At 46.7% G+C, this 17,464-nt stretch overlaps 1 protein-coding gene across 1 annotated transcript in view; it reads left to right on the forward strand.

The window, feature by feature from the left end:
• The window catches only part of PTH1R (parathyroid hormone 1 receptor), a 126,882-nt gene that overhangs the window by 90,294 nt on the left and 19,124 nt on the right, over positions 1 to 17,464 (forward strand). Inside the window, exons 5-8 of the mRNA XM_052808891.1 lie at positions 3,417 to 3,511; positions 6,483 to 6,669; positions 9,926 to 10,079; positions 15,897 to 15,957. Coding sequence (XP_052664851.1) covers positions 3,417 to 3,511; positions 6,483 to 6,669; positions 9,926 to 10,079; positions 15,897 to 15,957 — 497 coding nt within the window. The remainder of the gene's footprint in view (positions 1 to 3,416; positions 3,512 to 6,482; positions 6,670 to 9,925; positions 10,080 to 15,896; positions 15,958 to 17,464) is intronic.

Consider the following 17,464-nt stretch of genomic DNA (forward strand, 5'->3'; position numbering starts at 1 on the left):
CTTTGTGGGAGGGGGGCACATCCAGCCCGTGGATGCCCATGGTGGCTAGGTTTTGTTTATTTTGTTTTTTCCACGCGCTGAGTTCATGCAGAAGCCATCTCCGGCTCTGTTTTGGTTTCCCGTTCTCCCAAAGCCACCAGGCTGCTGTGAAGTTTCTACCCTGAGGTCAGGCTGGTGGAAAGCTGAGATGCAACTGGGAGCAGAGAGGAAGTCTCCCACCAAACCAAGAGGGAGGCGGAAAGGGAGATCTTGTTACGGGTTCAACACGCAATACGTCTGAAATAGTAATTACGTTTTTTGCGGTTCCCTCTATTGTCAGTCTCTGAGTTACGGCTGAAGTGAGGTCGGGAAGGCAGGATCAGGTGGGCTAGCTCGCTGCAGACGGATGGTTTCACGTGGCTATACAAGATAGATGGCTGTGGTTTGGTGGAGCTTTGCAATGTGTGTCCAGAGAGGATGAGGGAAAAGAAGTGCCCTGAGGCTGTGCAGCGCCTGAGACCACCACAGACCATGACCTAGAGAGGATGCGTGGTGCATGACTTGATGGGAAGTCATTTCACCAACCCCAAAACCAGCTCAGCCGCATCAGGGGGCCTCATCCTGCCCAGCACCCTCCAGGAGCAACCACGACTGGCTCAGGCATGCGAAGGCAAGGCCTCCAGAGCGTTCTTCTGCAGGCCCTGTTGGCAGGGGAAGGGGACAAGTTGGGTACTCCTTAGGGAGATGGCAAGAGGCACAGGAAAGCTGTAAAAGATGGGAAAAAAGGGGGGGTCAGATACACCCACGCCTTCCCCATCATTATCTTATCCCAGCAGGGCATGGGATGGAGTGGGCAGAGGGCAATGTTCAAGGATGCCAGTTTTGAAACTGATGTTTCCTAATCTTGATACTGTGTTGTGAGTTTTACAATATTTTGCTGATAATCTTAGCCCCTGGAATCACAGATATGGAGGTTTTGTCCTTCTGGTTTTACTTTAGCTTTTTTTCAACTTTTCTTTTTTTCAGTGCACATGTCAACAGTCGAAACAGTGAAGGATTACTGCAGGAGTCAAATTAAATGACACTGGTTAAAGTATCACACCTTTTAAAACAGGGTCCCATGATATGGCAAGGCCAGATTTTTGCAGGGTGGGTTGCTTCTTCCAATAGGTCAGTGGATGACCAGTGATGGTCAGTCTGTCTTCAAGGTGGACTCATAAGAAACATTAGGTAGAGCTCCTGCTGTAGGAGGATGGTCTAGTAAGTAGTGCACTGTCTCGAGACTATGGAGGTCCAGGTTGCATCCATGGCTCAGCCAAGCATGACCTTTGTGGTCTTCTGTGAATTATTTAAAATCCCACCCATCTCAGCTCCAAAAAGAGGGTTCTCAGACCATGGAGGTGGTTGTTTCAGCTGGCAAATGACTCAATATTTTGTTACCTGGAGGACCTTTCCTGATTCAGCATTGCGGTTTCCACTGAGCTGGGACCTCCCTTGTGCTAGGAGATGAGTGAGACCTGGAATTGCCTTTAGAGCTTTTTTTTTTTTCCTCCTGGGTAAATCCAGGTCTCACCATTCCTGAGGACAAACACTCCTGGGAACTAGCAAGCAGGAGCTGCCCTCCCAAAGGCTGCCCTGCACAGCCTTTTGGAGAACCTCAACCTTTTGCTCCTGAGGCTTTCACCAAGGACCTAAGCACCCCATCCAAAAAATCACCTTCCCTGAAGGCTCCCCATTGTGACACTGGGTAAGATTTGCGGCACCTATGTCTGCAAGAAAGCACACCAGCGTGCATGCATGCATGCATGCATGTGTATGTCTTGGCAGTTCTGACTCAACATCCTTTCAAAAAGAGGCCCTGTGGTTAATCAGAGGAATTAACCACAGCCTCCGAAAACGTCCTGCCAGCCAATCAGCAGGCCCTTCCCAAGCCCATTGCTGCTACAACGGTGTCGTTGTCCGATAGGAACGTGGATCTTTCTGGTTAAATTTCTGAATGGGGATCAGGGATGCTTTTGTTCAGCTGGGCAGAGTAATGCCTCACAACTGCCGATTGACCAAGAATCCTAAACTTGCAGTAGGATTTTTATTTTTTTTTAAATTTTCACCATGGAGGCAAATGTTTTCCGGTTCAAAGAGGATTCCAGCTTGGCAGTGGGAAAAGTGCACCAGGCTTTGAAGGGAAGAAGCTTTTTTCCCCCCCCTAAAGCTTTCAAGTCTGCTCACATTGGCTTTTTAGTGCCTGCTGCCTCCACAGATAGAGAGAGATATATATATACGTATAAAAATACGCACATACACACACGCTAGATTAATATTGGCAAGCGCACCACTCTGCCAATGGAAACCGCAAAGAAACATTCACATATCTGGGGATTCTGATGTAATAGGGCTGAGGTTTCGCATTCCAGGACAGCATTTCTAGCCTCAAATCAAAATCAGAGCTGTCATTCAGAGCCCAGCGTTACTAATGTTATTGCAACCCAGCGGGTGGGGTGAGGGAAAGACAGGAGGCAGGGGAGGAGGGAGCGAGGAGAAAGATGCTGAATTGGTTGGTTTCTTTGGGGTTTATTTCTAATTTCAGATGATGAAAGGCAGTACAAGTTAGGGTGGTGGCAGGCGTTTTAACCCTTTTCAGGCAGATATTCAGTAATCCCTGAGTTAAGCTGCATGTCCCAGCACGGGATGAAGAAAAACATCTCAATATTTAATGGAAAGCTCAGGGTTTCTAAGCCCATAGCTAAAATATAGAGGGCCAAGAGAACTAAAACCTCCTACAGAATTAATTACTATGAGCTCTCCTGTCACAGGATCTTTTCCAATGGGACTCTGGCAAGCTAAAGTTGTGTCTGGATTGGATAACCACAGTCATAGGCTGCTTTTGATTTTAAAAAAAGAAAAATATATGCAGGTGACTTCTTCTCATATCTCGCAGCCAAACTATATCCTCCCCATGTTTTCTGTGGTGGGTTGACACTCCACCAGCCTGGACATCAGTCATTCAGCAATGGTATGGCATAGCCTTATGGCTACATTTTACAGTTCCAGCAAAAATCCCAGGTCAGTGGGCATTTTGTTCAAGCAAAAGTTGCCAAGTGATCTCTGGATTTAGCTGAGAGTTTGTAAAGCGCTTTGGGTTCCTTTGGGATGAAAATGCTGCAAACCTCCCAGGCATGGGATTAACCCAACTCCATCCCTAGTCCCTTACAAAAATCCCAGCTGCCCCCAGTCATTAGGAAAGATGAATACCGCTTTCCAAGCTGCTCTTATGTCAAAAAGGCAACAACAAGTGTGATTGCCAAAGTTTCCCAGCCCCAGAGCTGTACACCCCCAGCAGGTATGATAGCCTGAATCTCTGTGCTGCTACCATGGTTGTGTTACGATGCAGTAGGACGCGTTCTAATGTGACGCTATTTTTTCCATCATTTGTACTGCAGGAGGTCTTTGATCGCCTCTATTTGATTTATACTGTTGGATACTCCATCTCTCTGGGATCCCTCACAGTTGCTGTCCTTATCCTGGGATACTTCAGGTAGGCGGCTCTGTTTCTACCTAAGCAAGTTGTCACTAGACTGGAAAAGCCTCGGGCTTTCCTAAAGGATAAAACTGGGGTGGCATGTGCTTCTTCAGCAAGCCACAAGAGGTTGCATCTGTGCTTTGGGCTGTGTTAGTGTCACTTAGGCCAAACTTCTTGGGGGATGGTGGGTGGGTTGTCTGAACTTCTTCCGCTTGCCTGCAATGGAGTTTTCTAGACCCTCTTTGTAGCAAATGGGAAGAGAGGTGTCTCCAGGAAGAGGTTTGTCTCCCTTGGAAGACTATCTAGGGTTTTCTGCCCCTATGACCCCTTCAGATGACTGGCTTAGATTTAGATGGCTAATTTTTAGATAGCTAAGGTTTCATAAGGGAAATTCCACTCTAAACCCAAATATTCATGAAGGATAGACCAGTTGAAGGGAACCCCAGCCATGTAGAAGTGCCGGACTGACTCCTCCAATCTCCCCATGCTGCTGCTGTACCTAGGGATCCAAAAATGATCGCTCACCCTCCTATCTGTGATTGTCTGACCTCCCCTTCCACCACCCCTGCCAAGGGATGTAGACCCCTAAATACCATTTTGAACCCACGCCATCCATTCCTCAGACCTGGCTGTTGCATTTTCTTGCTGAAACGGAGACCATGGGATGGGAGGGATGAAAGGTGTCACTCCCAGCGAGAAGTTTGTCCTTTGGGAAACCATACCTGGTGAGCTGCAGATAAAGCAGGGTGCTGAGTCCCGATCTCCTGAGCCCCATATTTGCTTCCCTTTGGTGGCTGGCAGTATCTTCTCCTAGCAGACAGCAGGACCTAGACAACAGCTGTGGAGGGAAATTCTCCACGCAGCAAACAGCCACATGGTGTCTGCAGATGGACTCAGCAGCTCCCACTGTGCAAGCTCAAGCTAAGCCCCAGACACATACCACTGGGAATAAAATGCGTGGCCTTTGGCTCTAAAAGTGCTCAGACCTCTCTGCAGTGAGTAAAAGGAGGTCAGGGGGATTTGCTTGGACAGCAGAGCGTCCCAGCGCCCGAATCTGTGACACACACAAGCCAAAGGGGACTGCAGGCCCCTCCTGGAGGCACTTCACATGAGATAGTCCCAGAACCCATCCCTCCCACCACACTCCTGTCCTCCCAACCCTTTCCCTCCTGTTTCATTTCCCACTGGACACCGGCAAGGTTGTTAAAATATTTCATGTCCATGTATGCAAGAGTACTCCTAGTTTCAGGAGACGTGCTCTCTCTTTATTCATGTAGTCAGAGCACTTCACTTACAGCCCAGACTACATGGGCAACTGGGCTAAAGCATCTTTGTCCCAAGAATCAAAACAGCAGCAGGGGCCAAACCAGATTTTATTGCAGATAGCACATGATGCAGAGATTCACTGACTACCTTTCAAACGCAGGGAACAAAGCCCATCTTCATTTCTACCTCAGCAGTTCCACTTGGCGTAATTTTTATTATACTAGCACAGGAAACAACAGTTATTACTATCACAATCTCCTCCAAAGGAGAAAAAACCACAGCTTTTATTTTTTATTTCTGTTATTGGAGCTGGGGATTTGAGAGGGTATAAATCCATTCATAAATTCATGCATGGCTAGCTAGGCAACAGAGCTATAGAGGACAGAAGGGGACCCCAACATGTCAGTTAGTTCCTTCTTCTCCCCAAAGGCATGATCACTGTTTCTAAAACACACCTGATAGATATGGGTCTAACCCATTCACTTCTTACCATCCAGCTTTTCCCCCAAAAGGATCTTAAAGCGCTTTACAATCAGCATTTGCGGGGTCATTGCTGCCATTGCTGGGGTGGAGCCCAGAAACTGTTCAACATCACCAAGCAAAGGATAGTGTCTCTAACAGCAAACAGAGAAAACAGCCCAGCACACTATAGTTACTACTATAGTTGCTACTAAATTTGGAGTGGGCACAAAGATTAGCAGTTTACAAGAACCTCTACAAGGTTTTTAGTGGCCACAAGTTCTGTAGCCTTTGAAGTCCATTTCCACTGCACAAAGTGCAGAGAAAAGTAAAGTCTTTAAATGCAGGGTTTGACTTTGAGAAGGGTAGATTTGTTGGAGGGATGGATTTAACAGTGAAAGGGACACACGCAGGATACACACTTCAGTATCAGTGAGCACCGTGCATGTATCCTGCCTTCTGTCTGTACATCTTGGAAAATGACTGCATGTCTGATGCACGCTTGTTGCATGTGCACTGAAAACCAGGGACGTGCTCCTCGTGCACACACTGCACGCAGGGATGCACACACACTGCACAGCTGTTGGCTCACTGCACAAGCACTGCACAGCAGATGTACATTCTCCGAAGGTACACCGCACGCTGGATGCACGCTCACTGCACACACCCTACGCATCGGCTGCGCGCCCGCTGCGTTCATCCTGATGTTCACCAGATGTGCAGACACTGCACAGGTGCATCATAACGAATGCACCTCTGCCTGCCTCCAGATGCATGCACACTGCACACGCACTGCATGCACACTGCACTCCAGATTTGCACACACGGAGCACGGACTGCACATCGTATACCCTCCTCCAGCTGCATGTGCGCTGCACACACACCATCCTCCAGATGCAGACTCACTGCCCACTGCATGCATGCATGCTCACTACCCATGCCCATACAGGCAAAATGCATCCCTGTTTCTTTGCAAGATTTCCCAGTCAGAAACAAAGGAGTTTATACGAGTACAGGCACAGCATCGTCCTAATGCAAAGTCAGCAGCAGTGTGCTGCAGCCAAACCCCTGGAGTAGGTATGAATTCATTTACCAACCCCACGGGTGAACCATAAGCGCAGGGCAGCAGCACTAGTACTGCTTCCCTATGGTGGCAAGGTGCTGATGAGAGGAGCTGGGGCTCTTCAGAAGCAGAGGTGACCCTGAGTCTGTCTAGCAGATGGGCTAAACTACTCCAATCCTTCTCTGTCTCCTCCTCCAGACGTTTGCACTGCACTAGAAATTACATCCACATGCACCTGTTTGTCTCCTTCATGCTGAGAGCCATGAGCATCTTCGTGAAGGACGCAGTCTTGTACTCCGGGTCGGCTTTGGAGGAGATGGAACGGATCTCAGAGGAAGACTTGAAATCCATTACTGAAGCACCTCCAGCAGATAAATCGCAGTTTGTGAGTATTGCCAGAGCAGCTGGTTCTCCAGGCTTTGTGCCTTTGTCCTCTCTGTTCAACACCTCGCCTCTTTCGAGGGGATTTTCCACCCTACTGAGGGTCACCCTCCACAGCCTCTCCCCATCCCTTCCCACTACCTCTCAATCACTGGCCCAGACTGCCCAGCCCCAGAGCTAAGGAAGAGCTGTTCCCCATGGCAGTCAAAGGTAAAGTCAAGGTTGATGTCTTCTTTCCCATCTACAGCTATTATTTTCAATGTTCCCTGATGCCCCCTAAAGTGTATGGCTCTGGAAACTCCCCTGGCTATCCCAGCGCGAGGCACGTCAGTGTTTGCATTTCACAGCGTGTGCTTCTTCCACCACAATGTGCAATTGGCTGAGTTTCCACTTGGAGCTCCTCTCTGCATGACACATGGAGGCATCACTGTGCTGTAACATCTGGGGCATCAAACCGACAGCCCAGATATAGCAAAGCCATGGTTCAACGTGTCTTGGGAGGCTCTCAGCCCTGACTCCAGAGCCAGAGCAGAGGTAGCTTGTAAGGAAGAAGGTCAGCAGTAGACATCTCACCTCACTGTAATTTTGAGGCAAACCATAGCTGGTTGCTCGTGTTCTGATTTATCACTCCCATCTCTGAAAAAAAGACATTATAGAAGGGATAATGGAAGGATTATGCACTACCATAAGAAAGGGTAGGGTTCATCTGCAAAAAGCAGATGTCTACAAAGGAGACACCTTCATTCAATCTAGTCACCTCAGGTTCAATCTATGGTCAGCTGAGTCAGTATGGTCAACACAGCCGGTCGAGTCAAGGGTATGACGAGCCACATCCTAAAATAAAAAATTGAAGTGAGGTCAGTTGAACTTGTCTCCAAAAGTACATGTTTCTTTTCACTGTATAGAAAGCTCAGATGGCAATATCTGCATCGTCCATGTGCTGGGGGGGGATGAAGCCCATCCTCGGGTTTCAGAGTCGTCCCCGCCTGCTGAAGATGTCTGCTCTCCTTGTCATTGGTCTCATCACAGATTTCCCATGGTGCATCCTAGGTATGGTAGCTCACCATCCATGAATTGTGAGATGCTGCAGAGACAGAGGAGGTAGATTTTAGAATCTAAGATCAAGGTTACACAAAAAATCTGAGCTAGCTCAAACATCCTAGTGGAGTGGCTCTTGCAATGTGGTAACAAACTTTCTGCCTGTGTATTCATTTGGGTTCTCAAGTCTTTCACAGCTTGTGCTACTACCAGGGACCTGGCCACCAACACCTCTGCATAAAATCATCATATATGAAGTGTCCCACTGTGCATCCAAGTCCCCCCAAACGGAAATTTGTTATCATGTTTCCTTCCCATTTCAGAGATCCATTTCATTAATTTGGTGAGTCTTTGGCTGGAGCACTCAGCACACGTCAAAACACTCCCTTTTTGGAAAGAAGACAAAATGTTTTGCTGCATTGTTTTCTGTTTCTCCTTGGGCTGGACTCATTATAAGGAATAATTGGGATAATACATTGCATTCTTTGAATATTAGCAATTTAATAGCATTTCCCATTCTTCCAAATTGAAAGGCAAACAAGTGATGAAGGCAACAATTAATGTATTTCTTTTGTTTCCAAGTGAAGTGGGACCTTTGCAATTATTGCCTATTGCTCCCTGTGTGTGGGTATATGGTGATTTTTTTTAAATAAAAAAATTATTGTTAAATCTGAATGGGATTTTTTAATTCATCTTCCTTCTATTTTAACTCACTTTGTAAAAGAAACTGAGCGTAAATGTGTCCATATTATATATATACACATATATATGTATATATGTATATAATATGTGCATATTCATTTTGATTGGCAAAGAATTAGCATAAGAGCTGTGCCAGAATAAAAAATTCTCTTTTTATTTACAAGGTGCATATTATTGACATTTTCTGCAAGTTGTTCGTATTCCTCTCAAAGGAAGGGGCAGCATGGAGGTGTACTGCTGCCCCGGGATGTGTTTGGTAATCACAGGCTTCCTGCGAAATCAAACTACCCAGAGTCCTAGCATTTCCACATTGACAAGAGATGGCTTCATGTGTCCCTTTGTACCAATTAACCCCATCATCATTACTTTGCAGCCTTTCTCTACTAGGGCTGAGAAATGTTGGAAGAAGGGTAGCTTTGCCCCACTCTGCCAGAAGGGCAGGGGAGCATTCAGTCGCAGTCAGGGTTTTCCTCTCAAGAAAGCAAAGGCTTGCAGGTCAGTGTGGAGTGAGAGGTCAGCTTAGGAGCCCATTTAAGATCAGTGTGTCCTGGAAGACTCTACCAGGCCTTCCACCTCGCAGCTCAGGTCTGTTCAGAAAACACCTTGACATTTTGGGTGAAATCCTCCAGCTTCTGTTTGCTCTTGGAGGACCAGTCACCAAAGCCTACAGCAGCCATCTAGGGTGTCTTCACGCTCGTTGAGGAAAGACGGGCAGCCCTGGAGAACCCTGTCTTGGACATCCGTGACAGGATGGCATGACTGACCCTCAGCACAGTGCCCGCATCTCTCCACGAGCCGAGGAGGGAGTCATACTTCCAAGTGATGTGACTTGCACCAGGTCACCCAGAATGAGGTGACTTGGCCACAGCCCTTTGTCCTCTAACATGGACAAGAGGCACAGGGAAAAGATGAAACACAGCTGCCCTAGAAGGTGTGTGAGCCCCTCATCACCGGGCTTGGGAGAGATAAGACAAGAGGAAATGGCCTCAAGTTGAGGCAAGGGAGATTTAGGTTAGATTTTAGGAAAAATTTTTTTACTGAGAGGGTTGTCAAACATTGGAATGGGCTGCCCAGGGAAGTGGTTGAGTCACCATCCCTGGGGGTATTCAAAAAGCGAGTGGACAGGGTACTCCAGGGCATGGTTTAGGGGGCATGGTTAATGGTTGGACTCGATGATCTTGAAGGTCTTTTCCAACCGAAATGATTCTATGATTCTATGATTCTATGATCAGGTCAGCATCTCTCCACATGTGCCCTGTGCTCCTACTCCTCCCAACTCACCTGCTATTGGAGACAAGATGTCAGGCTGAGGGGAAGCTTCCTTCTCAGTTGTTCATCTCTTCTGTTCTTGCACTGATTTTTGCCCCTTGTAAAAGCTCTGCAACAGAATTTTCTGACTTCTTTTTTTTTCCTTTCTCCATCTTGTTTTCCAGCCCATCTTGGTAAATTATGGCTTTATGTAGAACAAGAATTTCACACCATGTTCCTCACATAGCCCTGTCTTTCTGTGGTCATTGCAGGTGGGCTGTAAAGTAGCGGTTACCTTCTTCCTCTACTTCCTGGCAACCAATTACTACTGGATTCTGGTGGAAGGGCTCTATCTCCACAGCCTCATCTTCATGGCATTTTTCTCAGAGAAGAAGTATCTTTGGGGATTCACATTATTTGGCTGGGGTAAGTCATGGCTGCTCCTTACGTCTGATCTGTAAGAAGCCTGTTGGAGGTAGTCTTTGAAGCAGATAGTGCATATACATAAATATGGGAGAGGGGATGCAGGCAAGGTGAGCATCAGAGACACAGTGACTCTTGCAAGGACAGGTTAGCTCTCTTGTGAAGGCTTTATAATTTCTAAATTGTGGTATTTACATTGTGGCACTTCCAGGATCTCTGGAAGGATGCGCCCAGGCTTGGAGAGACAGCACATCTTGCCATCCTTCCAGGGCAGCAGATGTGTGCATGCGACAGCTGATTTTAGTGCACCCCCTGAGTTATCTCCATCTCTGCCAAGTGCCTCCTGCTGAGAAACAGGCGTTGGGCTGGAGGGATGGAAAGTTGCATGAGATTGTGAGCATCTGCTTCCCACGGCAGACCTAAGCTCTGATTTCCTACCTCAGATTTAAGCTTTAAAAAGCTCCTGACGTTTCATGAGTGTTGGAGCACCAGTAGAAACGTGCAATTTTGGGGGGAAGACCTTTTTTTCCTTTTCTTTTAACTTGGGCGTCTTTTCTCGGAGTAAGGAGAAAGGGGCGGGATGTGGGTGGAGGGAGGGTGCTCATTAGTGGAAGGCATTGTGGGCACACACATTTCAGACGAGAATGTGTTTTCCGTTCACTTCTGGCATTAGCTTTGGCTTGCAAGGAGTTATGAGGTGCTGGTAGGCTGAGGACAATAAAAAAACTGCCCACAGTTGCCTGAAGTGTGTGGACTGTAAGGGAGAACAGGAAACAGATTAGATGATCCTCCAGGACATAACTAAAAATAATGGGGTGTAGGTCTACAAAGGAGCTTACAGCAGGAAAAGCCTGTTCGGAGGTGTCTACGGTTGCCTCTAAACCGTATGGCCCAGGAGCACTTCCCAGCTTCCAGGTCCAAAATGCACCTGGCCACATCCTGATCGCATTTTAGGACAAGATTAATGTGTGCACCGCACCATCCCTATTCCAGAACATGATTTCTTCCGGAACAAAACCGGTGTCGCTGACAGTGGAGCTCTGAGCAAGCCCGATAGTGCAGAACCGAGTTTATGGAGGACTGCAGGTTTTTGCTTTGTGAGCACAAGCAAGGGATTCAGTAACCCAGGGCAGTCCAGCTCACAGGACTCTCTCCAGTTTTCCTCCTTCCAAAGTGTGATGTGGGGGCAAAGGGGACCACAAGCTCCTTGCTAACCTCATGTTCAGCTGGTGCATAGGTCAGAAACTGCCAGTGCTGCTATATGATAAAGACAGGAGGTGTAAATATGAGTCCCAAAGTGGGCATCCATCTCTCAGGCAAAGTCTAGTCCCAGTCAGCTGGTAGGTTTGGGGGAAAGTAAAGAAATAGAGATATTTTGGGGACAGGGCATTTCTTACCTCAGCTGCTGTGAGACAGAGAGGACTTCAGATGTCACCTCTGTTTTAAAACAAATTAACAAAAAACAGATTTAAAAAAAAAAAAATCCTCTTCCAAACCTTCAAGCTATGTAAAATTTGCTTCACAGAAAATGGCACTAAACTGTACAGAGCAGACTTAAAGAAGCAATTCCGCAGAGCAAACTCTGGTAGAGAGGGAAGCAGTTGAAAAATAATGCCATATGTTTAGCAAGAAAAACCAACTTGACGCTGCTCGTAATGCAGCCAAAGGAAAACAGTCTAACAGGCATGGGTTCCTCTCATTAATTCTTCCAACCACTGCCAGAGTATAATCATTTTATCAGAGCAACCACAAAGCTGAAGTCACACCTGTCACAACAACAATCATCTATGTGCTTCCAAAAGTTTGAGGCTGCTCAATTTAAATTCCTCTGGAATGAGAACATAGGATCCCTCCAGTTGCATTTGTTTTTGCTTTGTTTTGATTAGCATGATAATGTACACACACACACCCGCACAGACGTATTGTTTTGATAGCTTTTGGGCACTGGAAAGGGCAACCCAATCCAAGACCCACTGGAGTCGGTGGAAAAACTCCAGTTCCCTGCAGTGGGCACTGGATCCTGCCCATACCACAGCAATGAATGACAGGGAATCAGTGATAAATAATTACGACATTCCACATAGGTACAGAAAAGACAAGTTTGCCCCAAAAGCTGGGATATTTTTTTGCCTGTGTAACAATGAACAGCAGTGCATTTATCCTGCCTGGAAATTTCCAAGGTGGGGGCGGGGAGCAAAAATCACCCTACAACATCTTATTTCCAGACTACTGAAGAAACCAGAGCATATAGTTACTCTTTGATGTCAGACCCAAAGATTTCTGTCAAGTCTTTTCAATCCACATCCTCACTGGCACAAGGGAGCACAGCTCCGTGAAAGTCCACGGCGTCTTTCTTGCAAGGGAGACACTGATGACAGAAAGGAACTTGTTCCTTGCCAGCACCCAACAAAAATAAATAAATAATGGTATTCTGGGCAACAATAAATTCCCCAGCAGACTTCAAGTTCCCTGCAGCTGTTTTATGAAGGAAGTCTAAGAAGCATGACCAATAGCTAGAAAACCCAAGCTGATTCCACTGGCATTTTTCGTTCACACCGTGTTAATTCCCCCCCGCTGGCTGGACTGCACTGGCTTTCAGCTACGGTGCAAATGAGGATTGCAGGAAGACCTGGAAAAGACAAACAGATTGATGTGTTACTGTTAGAGGTGCTCACGTCCAAAAACCCATGATGGTCAGCCCCGCATGTTTATCTAGGCAGAAGTCATCCTTGCCTGAAAGTATTCGTACCTAACAGGACAAGAGGCATAAGAGGGTATTATTAGCCCCATTTAATAATAGGAAACTGTGACACAGAGGGACTGAAAAAACACATGCATTGTTCCTCAGAGAGGTTTTCCAATACCAGGGAACTGAGACCAGATTTCTCCAGACCTACATAAGGTCTTTATTCATAAGCTTTCTTCTAGCAGTCACTTTGCAACCGCCTCTCTTACTCACAGCTTTGACACATGCATGAAAGCCATTTTTCCAACTGCCAGGAGACACGTACACAAGAAAAGCAACAGAGGAGAGCAGGGTGTTGGGGTGGCCACCAGCCTTTGCCCAGCTTACTATATTCACATTTTCCAGCTGATGGGGAGATACCTGACTTTATAGCACCTGCATTGTACACACTGTGTGTATTGACTGGAAATGCACAGCGCATACAATGTGGATTCTGTAGAAGTCGCTCACGGCATCGCCGCCTGGTAGGGTTCGTCCTGCATCACATCAGTCGGGCACGTGGGGTACATACGTGCAAGGGGGAGGACATGCATGCATCCATCCACGCCTGCATCTGTCTGTGCTCACGGCCGCCCAGGAGATCACAGGCTTCTTGGAGACTCACTTTCCTTTCTCTGGTGGGATGGCCAGATGCATTTAATCACGTATGACTTTCCTGCTTACAGAGCTGCATCCTCTTGGGTGTCTTGCTGTTTGTGGATATCTTTGGATGTCTAACTTTGAGGACCTCAGTCCTGATTTGGGGGTTAATGGTTCTCCCATCAATGGGCGCTGCGAGTGCTCAGCAGGAGGGATTGTCAATCTTGGGGCATCACAGACCAGGACTTTCAAAGTAGAGACACCAAAAAGTCAGTCATCACCCTCTGAAAGTAAAAGAGGTGCTGGAGACAAAGCTAAGCCTTCTGACTCTTCACATTGAAAGACTAGCTTACCAGAGTGGAAGAAAAAGATTGAGCTCTAGAGATTACCTGATGGCCCCAGCACTCCATGTTACATTGACATAGAGAGAATCTAAAAATGAGGCAAAGGGAGGGAGAGGATTCATATCACTTTTTGTACATTTAAGAACATTTACAACTGTTCACACTGCAAAAAAAGAACGATGTAAGAGATACAGAAAGACAAATGTAGCAATAAAACTGGTGCCAGGAATTTACTTTGTGTGTTTTGCAGAATGTGTCAAGGATCCTTTTCCTAAGCTTGCCTGAACGGAGTGAGGCAGCAGTGCACAGGGCACAATAAATCCACACATAGGGATTTTTTAGGTATAATTATTTTCTCCTGTATATTTTATTGTTGCTAGGAACCTTGAACACAGCACAGGATTAATATGAATGGGAACAGTGTCTCTTCTGAAGTGCAAGACAGGGTAGGGAGGAACAAGTACGTGTCAAGCATCCACATCTCTGAAAAAATCCGTCTTTCAAACTTAGAGCTTCACGATAGTGGGTGAATATCCACCGTCTCTCAGGCAGGCAGCAGGCATGTCAGCCTCTCAACATGGCCAGTTTCTCAGTTGATATAAACTGGAACATCACCAACGATATCAGCAAAGTTACGTGCATTTAAGCCTTTGATAGCTCAGCCAGTAGTCCGGAGCATGCACGTATTTTTCATAGATAGGTGATTAAGAGTGAGGAGGAAATAAATGGTGCTTGTCACAATAAATCACCACCTTCCCCAAGCCCTCAGCTTCAACACGCTCACAGGTTCCCAGTGCAACAGGTTAAGTATTTTCTTTCCAATGCCAGCCATCGCAGGGGACTGTAAAGCAGGGTGCATTCCTTATAAATGTATCTTTGTAGGCAGGGCTGCTGCTCTGGTCCTGAGTGAGGCTCTGTGTTTAATTATTTATGCTTTCTTATATTACCATGGCATTTAAAGGTTCCAACCAAGATAACGGCCCCGTTGTCCATGTGTGTATGAGACAGGCGTCCCTGCTCCACACCCCAGCTCAGGAAAGCGTCCGTGGTCAGGAAAGCCTTTAAGCACCCTAATGAGACTTAAGTGCATGCTGAAAGTTAAGCGTGTGCTTATGCATGCCGAGCCCCAATGAGCTTAGACTGTGAACAGCATATTTACAGTCATCAGTGATAAATGTCGCCTTTATTTATTTTTTAATTTTTTTTTTCACCTGAAAGGGACTATTCTTCCTGAATTTGTGGAAGCTACTGTGGATTTGATCCTGCCTTTTAAGGGAAGCCAGTAGGGGACTCAGTTGTACAAATAAAGCAGAACTGGACCCTAAAAAAATAAATAGAAGATTGCATTTGGATATTGGTGATTCTTTTACTTTTCACAGGGAAAAGATGATGCCCAGCGTAACTGTGCTGAAATAAGGATGGTTCATTTGGGAATGAACCCTTGGCTAGAGTATTTTGCAAGCATTACCCTAAATTCTAGCATTTGTCTGCTTCATGCAGCAAGTCTCTCACACTTAACAGAGCTTCTAATCCATCCAGCCCTGTGCTGGGAGAAATGGTCTGAGCCTGACTCCAGATCCGCCTTTCCTTGACGTCAGGGGAAGAGAACAAATATCTTGGGAAGGGTGTGCTGCATGAAACCCTTCTCTGCTTCAAATTGAATGAGTTGGCTAGAGCAGGTATCAAGTCGCCTGGGTTCAAGCACGACAGGGTATGTATCTATAAAGTAGTGCTAGAGGAAAGGCATAGGACCTGATGATTTATTCTGTCAAGACCATGACCCATCTCAAGCCCAGACCAGCTGGGTATCTCCCAAACATGAATCAGGAGGTAGCTTGAGCCTGGACAACTCCCGGCTGGCAACTTGGGAAAGCAAGCTGCTCCGTTTTGAAAGCCAGGAGAGTTCAGTAGGGTGGACACGTCCAGACCACAACATTTGTCTTCCAGAAAATTCTCCCTCCCACTGTTTGGTTTACCGTTTGGACTACAGAAGAGACATGAGACCAAGATCAGGCTTTCCTAGTCTCAATTATGCTTGAATATTTTAAAACTGCTTCTTCCACCTTCCTTTGGCCCGCTCCACGTGGGCTTATGGGAACGGAGCCCTCTAGTCCCCCTACTCACCCTGTTTGACCTATGTTTTTTTTGCAGGACTCCCTGCTGTATTTGTTACAGCGTGGGCCAGCGTGAGAGCCACTCTAGCCGACACAGAGTGAGTCGCATTGGATTTTCTTTTCTCCTTTTTACATGCGATGCTTTTGTGGGGCTTTTGGCAATGGTGACTGTGGGTGAATCGAAAGGAAAAAAGGAACCAGGCAAAGCCAGAAGTGATTTCTACTATGAAGTTAGCAAACTTTTGGGAGCATATGGGGCAGGGAAGGATAAAGTGGGTGCAGCCTTCCTAGATTTCCTTTCATTTTACAGAGTTTGATAAATGCGAACACCTGCAGCTGTTATCCCTGGGGCTAAAGGGGGCTGCTTCACAGGTAGGCAGGGACAGGACAGGGATCTTTAAAATCCTGAATGAATGGAAATGAAGTTGGGAGATAGCAGGTTCAGCACAAAGAAGGCAGTTCGGTGTTGATGAGGTGTTGAAGCTGTAACTCCTCCCCGCTGGAGATGTGGATGCAAGCATGCCCTTAGGTTTAAAAAGCATTTGTACAGATTCATGGAAGATAAATTCCTCTAGAAGTACTCAGTAATGCTTTGGCTCAGGAAGCCATCCTGAACAGCAAATTGTGGAAGAATATTCTAGAAAAATATTACTGCCTACTTACCTGTTCCACCTTAAATATCAGCTTCTGGCTACTGTCAGAAACAAGATATGGATCAGCTGCTTCTTTGGTCCTACACATGCACCCTCATGGCCTCATATTCTTACAGCATGCTGAATGAAGGATCCATAGCATCCAATCTTCAAACCCCTGAACGATCACATTTTCCCCCCATAATGCACAGGCTCGACCACACAACGATTTTCATCTGCCCACGATCTGCCAGCAAAAGTGTGGGGGTCCCCAGGCAACTTTTCAAATGGCTTTGCCTCGAAGGACACTGCTTTCCAAACGGGATTTCAGCTCTAGGCTTGGAAGGACGGAGTAGCACAGCTACTGAAGTGTGACGCATCTGCATTGGCACAGGCTCATCCTTGTAGAGCCTTTCAGTCAGCACCGGTGGTTTCTCTGCCCCTGCCTCTCGCTTTCCTTGAATAGCTGCCTGGGCAGCATTTGGCCCGTGAAATGAAAACTGCAGCTGCCATGTGGGGGCTGTCTGGCTCAGATAAAGAAAAGCCTGTGGCACTCCACTCTCCGTGGTTGGAGAGAATTCAAACAGAGTAATTAACACTGAGTGACCTTATTCAATGGCTGCTGGAAATGCCTCGGAGGAAATAACGTTCAGCCCCTTCTTGGCAGGAGGACCATAGCCCAACATCCACGCCACCAACAGTTTGCCATTCCAGTCCTCGCTTCGATAAGGGCTGAAGATGAAAAGGAGATAAAGACTTTTGTGGGGCATGGCTGGGTCTCACTGCAAGAGCAGGGCTGAAGAAAGCACAGGAACGGAATGTAGAACCACAGTATTGTCCCCATCACCATGTCTTCAGACAGGACCTGTCTTCAGACAACCATGCAAAGTTGTGTGGGTTTATTCTAAGGGGTAATACTAGGCCATTTCAGCCTCTCTTGTTTTCATGAAAGCTGGATTACTCTTCGTGTAGT

This window comes from Harpia harpyja, chromosome 1 (genome assembly GCF_026419915.1).
Source record: "Harpia harpyja isolate bHarHar1 chromosome 1, bHarHar1 primary haplotype, whole genome shotgun sequence".
NCBI lineage: Eukaryota > Metazoa > Chordata > Aves > Accipitriformes > Accipitridae > Harpia > Harpia harpyja.